We start from the raw sequence: 12,141 nt of genomic DNA on the forward strand, positions 1-12,141 counted from the left end.
TGGCATCAAGTTGTTAAGAATGGACTTATATAAAAAACTGACTGTACAAATACTCTGTCATTGAAGTATAGATATTATTCCATAACTAAACCGTTTCACACCAGAAAACGAAGAAATATTCTGCCGTGAGGAACGTTCATATACGAACATTACTTTGCATGAAATAGAATGTAATGTATTCTATAGACATAATATAAGGTATCTCTCTTGCCTATGAAGTAACAGACCCGTAAAACTTTAACAAAATTCGGTTCACTCGTCCCATGCAAATGAACGGAATATTCACACGCACGAGTGTGAATGTGTATAAGTATATATAAGTATATATATATATACATATATATATATATATATATATATATATATATATATATATATATATATATATATATATATATATATATATATATATATATATATAATGAAGAAGAGAGGCCTCTACCAGACATAACATCATTAACACACTGCACTTCTCCAATGCGTAACAGATGGGATTTACCGTTATAACACTTAGAAACGCACGTCCTTTAACTCTTCGTTTGCATTTTAAACTACACAGTAATCTCCGTTGCATATAATCGTCCAGCTAGTGTCTGTAGTGTGAATGGCTTACTACCAAGAAAAAGTTTCGTATGTAAGAGGTCAGTGAGGATGTATTGTGAGAAAATTCAATGTTTTCACAAATTCGAAATTATCCATACGTAATTTTCTGTTGACTATTGTGCACTAATGATAAATAGTTCAGTAATTTTAATACATGCATTATGTATACGAATTCACATACATAAAACAGATATGTATGTATGTATGTGTGTGTATTATACGTGTGTGTGTGTATATATATATATATATATATATATATATATATATATATATATATATATATATATATATATATATATATATATATATATATAATCAATAAAGAACAATCATTCAGCCTCAAAAAATGCTCCTAGTTACCGGCTGACTGCGTGTTATTCTGTTAGAAAATGCACCAACTGAGATGCATATTAAGGACACTACACTTTAGATAATCCAGGTTATCAATTATGTTCTACTGATTTTCATTACCTAGTGCTGTGAAATAATTAAAAGAAAAGACAATGTTGAACAAATGTTACAGAATTAACACGAGTTAAATAAAATTAGTTATAGTATTTCGACCAGATAATAAAATTAACGGATGAAGATGCTTTAGGGTATTTAGTTTGGCGGCGTCAATGACCGCAGAAGTCACGACGCCTGATAACTTAAAATCATTCATTCGTTCATTAGGGTACTTGTCGCAAATGTTTATTCACCAAGACTAGTAAGATTTGAAATAGCTCATATTTCAAAGGTAACGAATGGAAGCAGATCGCACTACTTATGAAACAAAAAACGAAATCAACCGAATTGCAAAAATTAAAAGTTTATTTTGTAGCACAAACTTGGTCTTTTAAATCACCCTAAAAAAATTCATTCTGCATATATCTTTAATCAATTTTCTCGGAAATTCAAAACTCAGTAAAGACAGAATCTCCAAAAACCTGAAGCAGCTCAAATTACGTAATAAACCAGACCAAAGTTAAACCGAATTTAATTACGAAATACAGCGAGAACTCTTACGGCCCAAAACAAATAAACCAAATACGGTACAACTTCCAGATCGAAAATAGGTATTATTTACCAAGAGACTAAGCGAAATTGCATTACAAAATATAACGACAATGATAAAGCTGATTTTGGTTCTCTTACTATTCAAGGCGATTCCAGCTTGACAAAACACACACAAACCAAACAAATTCGGTATTCCAATTCGAAAGAAGGCATTATTTGCTAAGAAACCTCTATCTGAACGTAACTGGATTCCCATGCACATGATGTAAGACCCCCAAAGCAAAGTTAGTTAACATACTGAACAAACACCGCCGAGCGGTTTTCGAAAACATATGTCTTAGACTGAGCACGGCGCTGGCCTATAAAATCCGTGCAGCAGCAGCAACAGCAGCAGCAGCAGCAGCAAGAGGTGACCTCGTGAAAGCTCGAACATGAAATGGAGAACAGCAGCAGCTGGTCTCTGTCGTTTAATGACAACGTTTGAGTAGCGGTTCATTCAGCCAGAGGATGGTTATGGTTAAGAATAAACTAAAAGGAAGCCAAGTCAAGTTCAAGGACAAACACGCAACCGATTCACGCGCGCACGCACGCTGCGTGGTCGAGATCACTTCTGGCTAACGCGTTGAAGTTCAGCTGAGAGGGTTCTATATTTTGAACTGAGAAGAACTGGTTAATCTGTTATGATTTTTTTAAAAATAAATACGTGATAATTTTTAATAAGTAAAACTGATTTTTTACTCGTTTTGTTTTTTTTACTAAGAGTATCTGATTCCTATATTACTCCCACTGAATGACAGCCCAGAAAATTAATATCAATTTCGACGTTTTCCTTAATTTCCTATGCACACAAAAATGAATAAATCTCACAATTTCACGAGTCATACCTTGCATTATACCAAATAACAAGGCTAGTACTGAATCATGTACTATATTTCAGAGCACTTTTGAAGAAACAAATATACAATATCGAATAAAAATTAAATACATACTAGCTGACTGGTACCCTTATATTCCAACTCCTCACAAAATAGAAAAAAAAATATATAAAAATAAATGTCTTGTCAACCAAAATCTGTAGTGACACGCTGTGGTAAGCATCTCATGTAACAATGAAGGCCACTAACAATGAAGTTCGGATTACACCTCATACCTAGCTGTAAATAATCCTTTACATGTTTTACGACGAAGCCATAAAACATAAAACTAAACTTGAATGTTACTGTACCATGGAGTAGTATTCCCTCATGTTGGCGTCGGGATTGAGACTGGCACTCACGAAGGCACTAATATAACTTTTATCTCAACTGAGTGACAGTTACAAGTCACGGGATTTGTTTTACAGTCCTTCGACAAACGTCTAAAGGAAAAGAGTCTTAGGATATTTCCAGCACTGAGGTATTCACACACAAGAGAGCGAGCGACCAGACGATGGAGGAAGCCAAGGCAGGGACTGCGCGTGGTTCAGTCAAATATTTCGGGTGCTAACGCCGTGGCCGCTACAGAAGAACTGTCCAAGAAAGTTTCTTTGCGGCAGCTCCTCAACTCTCGGCAAACGAACGGGAGAGATGCATCACGCCCATCCACAGAGCGAGAGAGGCAAAGGGCCGGCCGCACCTGCCATCATCCCAGCCCATGGTCAGTGAAAGCCAATGAGAATAACGTTCCGAGACAAAAGACCCGTTATGAGTGGTTGAAAGTCCATTGCATGAGGAAAGGAGTCGGAGGGGGGTGGGAGGGGGCTGGGGAGAACGAGAGGTAAAGGAGTAGTACTAGGCAGGCAAGAGAGGCGTGCGCGTCAGATGCGCTGAGTTGCGTGAAAGTAGGTAACTGTGTGAGGCAGCAGATGGTTCGCCGGATACGATCAGCCGTGTCTTGTGTGTATGAATACGGCTGTCTGTCCGGACGTTGCGGGGACGAAAAAAGAACCTCATCTACGCCTACGTGCCCGCATCAACAGCTGTCCGACAACGCATGGTCGAAATTTTCATGCGGCAGTTACTACAGGTGACCGCACCCCAGCCTTGGGAAGGATTTAAAGATTCCTCCTGATCCGATCACTGGAAAATGACATAAAACAAATGATCCTTCATCATTTTTCTGTCCTGTGTCTCTTTCGCCATCAGTGTCGACTGCCTCTGTTTTTGCAACTCCAGTTTCATCATTCCAAGGTCAATTAGCATGTTTCCTTCTGCAACACTCCAAATAATTTCACAACCACAATGTGACACTGCCTGAACACAGTGCGTTTGGCCCTATCTAACTTCAGCGCTTAGATTCGCTTAGGAGTGCATTACGGAATAACAAGCAGTGCTTGCAAAACACACTAGAAAAAATAAGCGCCTGCACGCAAGAAGGAGAGAGAGAGAGAGAGAGAGAGAGAGAGAGAGAGAGAGAGAGAGAGAGAGAGACTGTCCCTCGCCACAAATTAATATTCGCTAGACAAGTGACCACAAATCCCAAGCTGCAATAACTTTTCAACAAAGCCCAAAGTCTGCAAAATTGTGAATGTCGTTAAATTACACAGAGAAACAAAACCCCGAAGGAATAAAAATGAATGCGGAAAAAATCTCCCGTGGGACATCAAGGCAAAACACATTAAAACCGCAAAAGGGGAAAATACGTGTCCAGCTGCCAGGGGAAACCTTTCTGCAATTACGGGGAATTAATTTCCCCTTACTCCCAACTTTCCATTTCCCCCTTCTCACCCCCCTACCACACCACTCACTCTCTCTCTCTCTCTCTCTCTCTCTCTCTCTCTCTCTCTGAATCTTCAGTCCACCACCCACCAGAACCACCATATGCCTTCCTGGTTGTCATTTATCGGAGAGACAACCAAAATTCATGGTTGGCGATTCACCAACATCAATGTCACGATCATGCACAGACAGTCCATAAATTTCTCCTTCCTAACCGCAAAGGATGGCAAACCATAATGACCGACAAAAGGGGCAAACGCACACGATAAACAAACTAACAGAGCAGATTATGACTCATTATTGACAGGAGGAAATTACCCATAAAGTTGGTAGCTGTTTAGAGCAAAATAAGCACTGGAGTCTCTCCTGTTATTCTAAATATAGAACGGTAATTGCTTTTGCATTTAACTCTTAAAGCAAAGGAACTATGTCTGGAGTTCCTGTAATATGTTTTGAAGATTATTTTGGTTCCTACACCTCCCTAATTTTATTGATTAATCGAATGAAAATTTTACACATCCGTGCACACTAACATTTTCTCTGAAGAAAGTTTAAACTTGAATATCATCGCTCTGGCAAAATCTGAGTATATGATTAGATTACTTATATTAAGAATAAAGCTAAGGAAACATAACTAATATAAACAAATCCATTAGTTTGAAGTTATTCATTTACATTTCGGTCACTCAGTATCCGGGAAAAATATTCATATGAAAAATATCTATACTTAATTGTTGAGCATAGTAGTCCCAAAGACAAACTACATTTGAACTCAAAAGAACGAGACAGATTACCCTTCAAACTTTTAAAATAATATATGACAAAACATCATCTAGGCAAAACACTGTATCTCAACATAAAAATTAATCTTGATGTATTTGGATTAGCTCTGGGTTAATGTTTTTCTTAGCGCGATGATACGCCATGTTCAAATTATCTTGATGAATTCAGAATATCTCTGAACACAATGAACACTGATCACCTTCATGCAGGAACCACATTATCTCTCAGAAATTAATAACAGACATGACCTTATCAAATTCAGCTTATCTAAATAGCCTACCTTAATGCGTTCAGATTATCTCTGAGCACAATTAACAAAGATTACTTTGGCTATACAGGATTCATATTACCTCACAAAAGATAATAATGACGATCTTGCATCATTCAACTTATAGTTCATGCCTATCGGTAAAGGAAACGCCATTTTTTTTAGGTGCTTTTGAAAAAAAAAAATCATAATTAACTGAACAATATATATCGTAAAATATCTGTAAGTCTCATGTTAATGGGTCAATAACCTTAGTGTGTGATCTAAAATGTATTTATGTTTGTTCTTTTACATAAATATAGAGCTAATTATAAAGAGCATGTATATATATATATATATATATATATATATATATATATATATATATATATATATATATATATATATATACTATATATATATATATACATGCACATTCATAACATATATATACATATATATATGTATATATATATGTATATATGTATGTATGTATATGTATGTATATATATATATATATATATATATATATATATATATATATATATATATATATATATGTATATAAACAATGTCTAACAAAATCCCCGACACTTGCATTTCAAATCCAAATGAAAAACAAAAAAAGCTTTCAAGTTCTTTCCCAAAATACAACTGAAAATAAGTTTCCGTAAAAACTCATAATAAAGTTATAAAATCATTTTAAAAATGTCATATCATTCTGGACAAGGATTACTCACATTTCAACAGATAAGAGGAGTTCGATTTCTCAACTTATGACTCGAGTCGAAGGTTCTGATCTGGAATATAAATGAGAAAATACATTAGTATCATATTCAGTCTTATCAGAGGTGACCTTATTTAACTGACTATGAATGAGCAAATAAACAAGTAAATAAAATTTATCAACTATCTTGGCTTTTCTACGGTAAGTAGGCAAAAGCAATTTTTTTTTTTTTTAGATGATTTGAGTTCAAGGAGTGTTTTTTTTTGAGGGGGAAGGGGGTTGGGGAAGAGGGGGGGACAAGCAACTTCACTCCATTTTGATAGACATTAGTTTGTTCTAAACTCACATTTTGTATGCACATTCGTACCGCTAGTTTTTAACATCAAATATGCCTTTTCTCTTTCGAATTTATCTTTCAAAAATACAAGTTTTTTCTCTCTTCACTCATAGCATGCTTTTACATCTTAGATGACGATTAAACTTATTTTTTAGCATCCATTTACATCCTGCCCAAAGATATGCTTTTCAGTCTTACTCATGCAAGCATGTGCTTAAAATCCTGCCCTGTTAAGTTTGTACTACAGTTACCTATTTTTGGCATGCACTTACTTCATATCATACAGTGATATAATTATGACATTGCCCCGTTATTTTTCTTGATGTATTTGATCTTTTGACTTACTGCATATTTTACCAAAATAATTTTCATCATACTTCCACAGATACATTATATAAATGACCAAAAAACATACTCAGACACACGTAACTTATTTGCAGTCAGTCACAGTGACTGGGCTCTCGAACACAATCAGTCATATAATCCACATAATACCCAATAAATTTCTAAGCTGATATAAAACCAGCTAAAAAAAAACTCAAAAGGCGGATTCTAAACTTATAAGCAGTCGACGAACGTGACAGAACAAATCCGAAACACAGTTAGCGCCAAATGTTACTTTCTTCCACTTTCTGTGCCTTACGATTTCGCCGGCGATGACGTTGCAAAATACGGTTCCAAATATTATGTTTGAAATTCGCTCAGAGAAAATAGGGTGGTCTGCATCTCTTTAACATTTATGGAACTTGAGTCATGCAAATACCATATATATCCCGGTCCAGAGAGCTTTTAATTTATTTTTTTTTTAACGTGCTTTTTTCCCCCCTTTCGTATGGGGTAAGCACGATGCCTTCTTTGAAGGACTTTGATTTGGCTTTGGGGTACACCGTAGTCTCGATCGGCTGCCCTGCCTGTCATCGCTTAGACCCCGGTAGTGTATGTACATGTATTATACCAGCCACCAGCGCCCTTTCTCCCAGCAGCGAGGAGTTGTTGCGCGGTTAGGTCGACAGTTCGAGACGCGTGAGGTGTCTGATATGTTTTTGGGAGATGTTGGAGTGGCTTTGTTTGTGTGTGGGTCCAGAGAGCTTTTTATAAATCGAGAATGTTGCTAGCTTTTATTTCTTGCAGAGTTTTAAAATATACCTTATATATATATATATATATATATATATATATATATATGTATGTATATATATATATATATATATATATATATATATATATATATATATATATAATATCTGGTTTTATGAATCTATTTCTTTGTCCTTCCATCTAAAACGAAAACTGATTGTACCATTCACCCATTTCTCTACTGTTTTTCTCAAAATGATAAAAAAAAACTGAAGTCTCACTTCTACTGCATTTTCTAGCAGAGAGAGTTAATGGTTAATTATAAAATCGCCAGGGTGTTCTGGCCAGTTTCTTCATCACCAGACGTGGACGGAAACACTTTTACTGCAATCCCCTTCCAAAATGAAACGAAAGAAAACTCGAGCAACGAAACAGTTAAATTGCTTAATCAGGTTCCGATAATATCAGATTTATCATAAAAGAGGAAAAAAATGGCTTAATAGTTGGCATTATCAGACATTTATTAAGCTATGTTCAACTAAAAATCACCAAATAATCCATCTAAAACGGAACACACGGTAAAGCAAGATAATAATAAATAATAATAATAATAATAATAATAATAATAATAATAATAATAATAATAATAATAATAATAATAATATACTTAAAGCAAATAAGAAAATCAACTAGATATTTTTGATTCGAAGTTAAAAATGAACACATTATTGTATTTACCTGCCAATGACTTTTCTTTCGATAAATGAAGAAAATAGTCTACCATTCGAAGAAAACTGGATTAAAAAATCCCATTACTCATATCAAGGATAATTATGCGTATTAAGAATACAAGGAGCTTTCACATTTTTGGTTTCGCAATATATTAGCAGGCGAATAAGCGTTACTTATTAATTTTAACTTTGCACTCCAGCTGGTGCGTTTTGACATAGAGTAAATTAAAACATGTTACACAACAAAATGATTTAATATCCAAAATAAAATATAAGACTAACTTTGCCGGAGACATAGTCATTTAAGCCGATTCCAGTCTCAAAATAAAATTATCTTATTTCATTACATCATTGTCTTTTCCCACTGTAAATAAATTTACCTTACTCAATATACAATCATCGCGCGTCACTACATAAGAATGCCATTGTTGGAAGCTTGTATATAAGACTCCTCTATAACCAATCAAACAATCTCCGTTATATCTCCAGTTCAATCAGCTCTTGAAGTCAAATAATACAATAACTTATATGAAATTGGCTCAACAATTTCTTTTCCCTTGTGCAACATACTTATTTTGGACTCTGAGAGAACAAATCATAAAAAGAATAAAATTATGCCAGAGACACACACACACACACACTCTCTCTCTCTCTCTCTCTCTCTCTCTCTCTCTCTCTCTCTCTCTCTCTTAAATCTGCACAAAGAACTTTACCGTTTCGCTTCTCCAACATGACTCGACAAAAACTGGTGCATACCCAGTCTTTCTATTACGTCATCCTTTACAGTAGAAAGTAATATAAAGACGGTGGAGTGAATAAAGGAGAAAGTAAAGGTTAGGTGGCAAAAGAGAGAGAGAGAAAGAAGAAGAAAGAAGTAAAGAGTTGAAGAGAGAGAATTCCAGTTTATCTAGCTTAACCATCGACAACCACAAAATACGAAACGGACGCATTATTCGTTCTTTAAAAGAAATCAATAAATTTCTCTTAGGTATATACCACCTGAATTACTTATCAAAATCGTGTATTTAGCATGGCAAGATTCCCGTTCATCTAGCTTAATCATCGACAACCACAAAAATACGAAACGGACACATTGTTCGTTTTGTAAAAAAATATATAAATTTACCTTAGGTGTTTACCACCTGAATTACTTGTCAGCATCGTGTATTCGGCAACATACAAATCCAAAACGAAACAAGATAAACCAGAACTAAAACACAAAACAATCTTCGATTCACGATTTTCAGAATGAAACAAAACTTTCGTGAACAAAGGCAGATCCTGTCTAAAACCAGACTCCATTTCAGCCACTTGACAGATTTCCACTTTACAGATTTCTTTCCTATCTCTCGTTTATCGTCGTTTTCTCGCCTCCCTGGTGCGAAAAGACTGATGAGATCTGACTTCCTTTGTATCGTTTCTGTGCTTTCACGTCGCTTTCGACCATTAACGCCAGAAACAAAGGCCCATACGATTTCTCTCTCTCTCTCTCTCTCTCTCTCTCTCTCTCTCTCTCTCTCTCTCTCTCTGTATTTATGTATATACTATATGCAGACATACGTACATACATATATATATATAATATATATATATGTATATATATATATACATACATATATATATATAAATATATATATGTATATGTATATATACATACATACATATATATATATATATATATATATATATATATATATATATATATATATATATATATATATATATATATATATATATATATATATATATATATATATATATATATATATATGCTATATACAGATATATATCTCAGGTTTGTAGGACGACCAACAAGAAATTGTTTTAAACGAAACTGTTGAATTTAATGTTAAGAATAATGATCAAACCAAAGCTTTAAAATTACACTTTATTATACTGAGGTCAAGATATCACACTCATTAGGCTTCAGAACCTGAACTGCAATGTGTCCGGTTTGCAGCAAACCGAAGTGACGTCATCATAATTGTCCCCTCCTGAAGCTCCGCGCGGCGGATAAATACCCAGGGCAGTGGAAGCAACGCTTTCAACACTCTCCAAAAGATTAACATTAAGCCATCGGAAAGAGAATTAATCTACACCAAAAGAAAATGACAAAAAATACCAGGATTGCAGCCCGAGCTAAAGCAAGTTACAAATTAGCTATCATTAAGGAGGTACTATTTAATACCACACAGCAGTTTAGTTATACAATTTGATAACGTTCCCAGTTTTGTTAAATCTATAACCTCAAAGATGTATCCATATCCTCATTATCGCACAGTTAATTACATATTACATTTTCTACATTTTCTCGCGATAATTGGATTAAATATCCGGTTTTCAAGAGACTTATGTCATACCTACTTTTACAGTTTGTAGCTGATCACTGCACATCTGTACATATATCATGTGCTTGATTGAAATGTGTATTTTTTTGTGGAATTTAGGTATTTTTTCCTTATTTCTTATTTCATCTGAAAATGGACTCTCATTATGTTACATGTGCAATTATTCTAAGTTATCACAGTCATTTTCAATAAATCAAGAAAATGATTATGAACATCTCTTTTATATTCCCATAGGCCACTAAAATGTAAGTAGTCCCAGACGTTCAATTACATAAGCATAACTGAATGTATACACCTACTCCCACACCCACACCCACACCCACCCACACACACACATATATATATATATACATACATACATATATATATATAATGTATATATATGTGTGTGTGTAATTACATAAATCAACAAATAAATCCTACAGACAATATCTAAACTCAGGGTCATACCGACTGAGTTCTGTCGACTTCGTATCCTTTAGTATTGTTGCCTCCACAGCTTTTATTCAGTATTCGCATTATTTCAGAGATTACCTTTATTTAACCTCTGTACTTCGGAATTAAGATTTAAAACTCCATATACTCCAAAGTACTGTCACAGCAAACTACCCTGAGTGCTTTAAACAGTCTCCAGAGAGAAAAGGTAAATGAACAAAGAAGAAACAAATGTTGACGCAATTTTGGAAATCCCAGAGTATCAATCATGATTCAAAAAGTTTTGATTTAATAAAAAAAAAGGCTAAGTCATCAAATTAAGGCATAGATTTTCGATTACGAATCAGGTAATGAGGGGGGGGGGACATAAATTAGTGGAGTCACCCTCATGACATTAATGAAGCATAATTCATTTTTGGAAAAGTGACCAATTCGGATAGGGTTTCATTAACTCGAGTGTCACTGCGGCATTAATTAGAACACGAAAGAAACTTTCTCATTTCTAATTTGATTGCCACCGTTGTTGTATAAACCGTTAATGACCGTGCAATTCAAAATTTCTATTTTCACTTAAAAAGTAAATGAGTTCATGATATGTTACCATAGGGCCATCCATATGGGCCCTTGTTACGTTTTTCAACGTTCCATATGGTCCGTAGTCTTTCTCGCCCATTTTCACAATGAGTAGAGCATTTTCCCCTTCACTAATTACCTTGAACAATCACATCTGAGACCACCCTCAATTACGTTTAAACGAATGCCTGCCTTTATAAGAAAAAAAAAAAATTTTACGATTTATGGTCATGAATGTAGCATGGCAATGAAAACCTCTTCCTAGGATTACGCATTATTATTATTATTATTATTATTATTATTATTATTATTATTATTATTATTATTATTATTATTATTATTATTATTATTTCACGGTTAATACTTATTCAATGTCATCTGCAAATATACAAATAACCAACTTTGCATCCAAGAACATGGAAATACAATATTGTGAGTAAACTCTCAAGGTATCTCCAGATCTTCATTTAAAGCACTAAATCAGTTGCACATACTGAACTGAATGAAAGTCGGCTGTGATAAAAAAAAATACAGATTAACTGACTGACTGACTGATTGATTTCAACAGTATTGCCACACCAAAAC

The 12,141-nt window shown here is 34.5% G+C and overlaps 1 protein-coding gene across 3 annotated transcripts in view; it reads right to left on the reverse strand.

Annotated features, from left to right (window-relative positions):
* Positions 1-12,141, reverse strand: part of singed (fascin domain-containing protein singed) — a 369,629-nt gene that overhangs the window by 110,699 nt on the left and 246,789 nt on the right. For 2 of the 3 annotated variants that reach the window (XM_067103402.1, XM_067103413.1), the window contains one exon: positions 6,069-6,128. Coding sequence is in view for 1 of the 3 variants with exons in the window: in XM_067103385.1 (XP_066959486.1) it covers positions 2,828-2,848 (21 nt within the window). In the remaining 2 variants the exon portion in view is untranslated. Of the gene's footprint in view, positions 1-2,827; positions 3,164-6,068; positions 6,129-12,141 lie in introns of those variants that run through there. The other variant, XM_067103385.1, reaches the window with a different exon arrangement.

The sequence above is a fragment of the Macrobrachium rosenbergii genome, chromosome 1, assembly GCF_040412425.1.
Source record: "Macrobrachium rosenbergii isolate ZJJX-2024 chromosome 1, ASM4041242v1, whole genome shotgun sequence".
Taxonomy (NCBI): Eukaryota; Metazoa; Arthropoda; class Malacostraca; order Decapoda; family Palaemonidae; genus Macrobrachium; species Macrobrachium rosenbergii.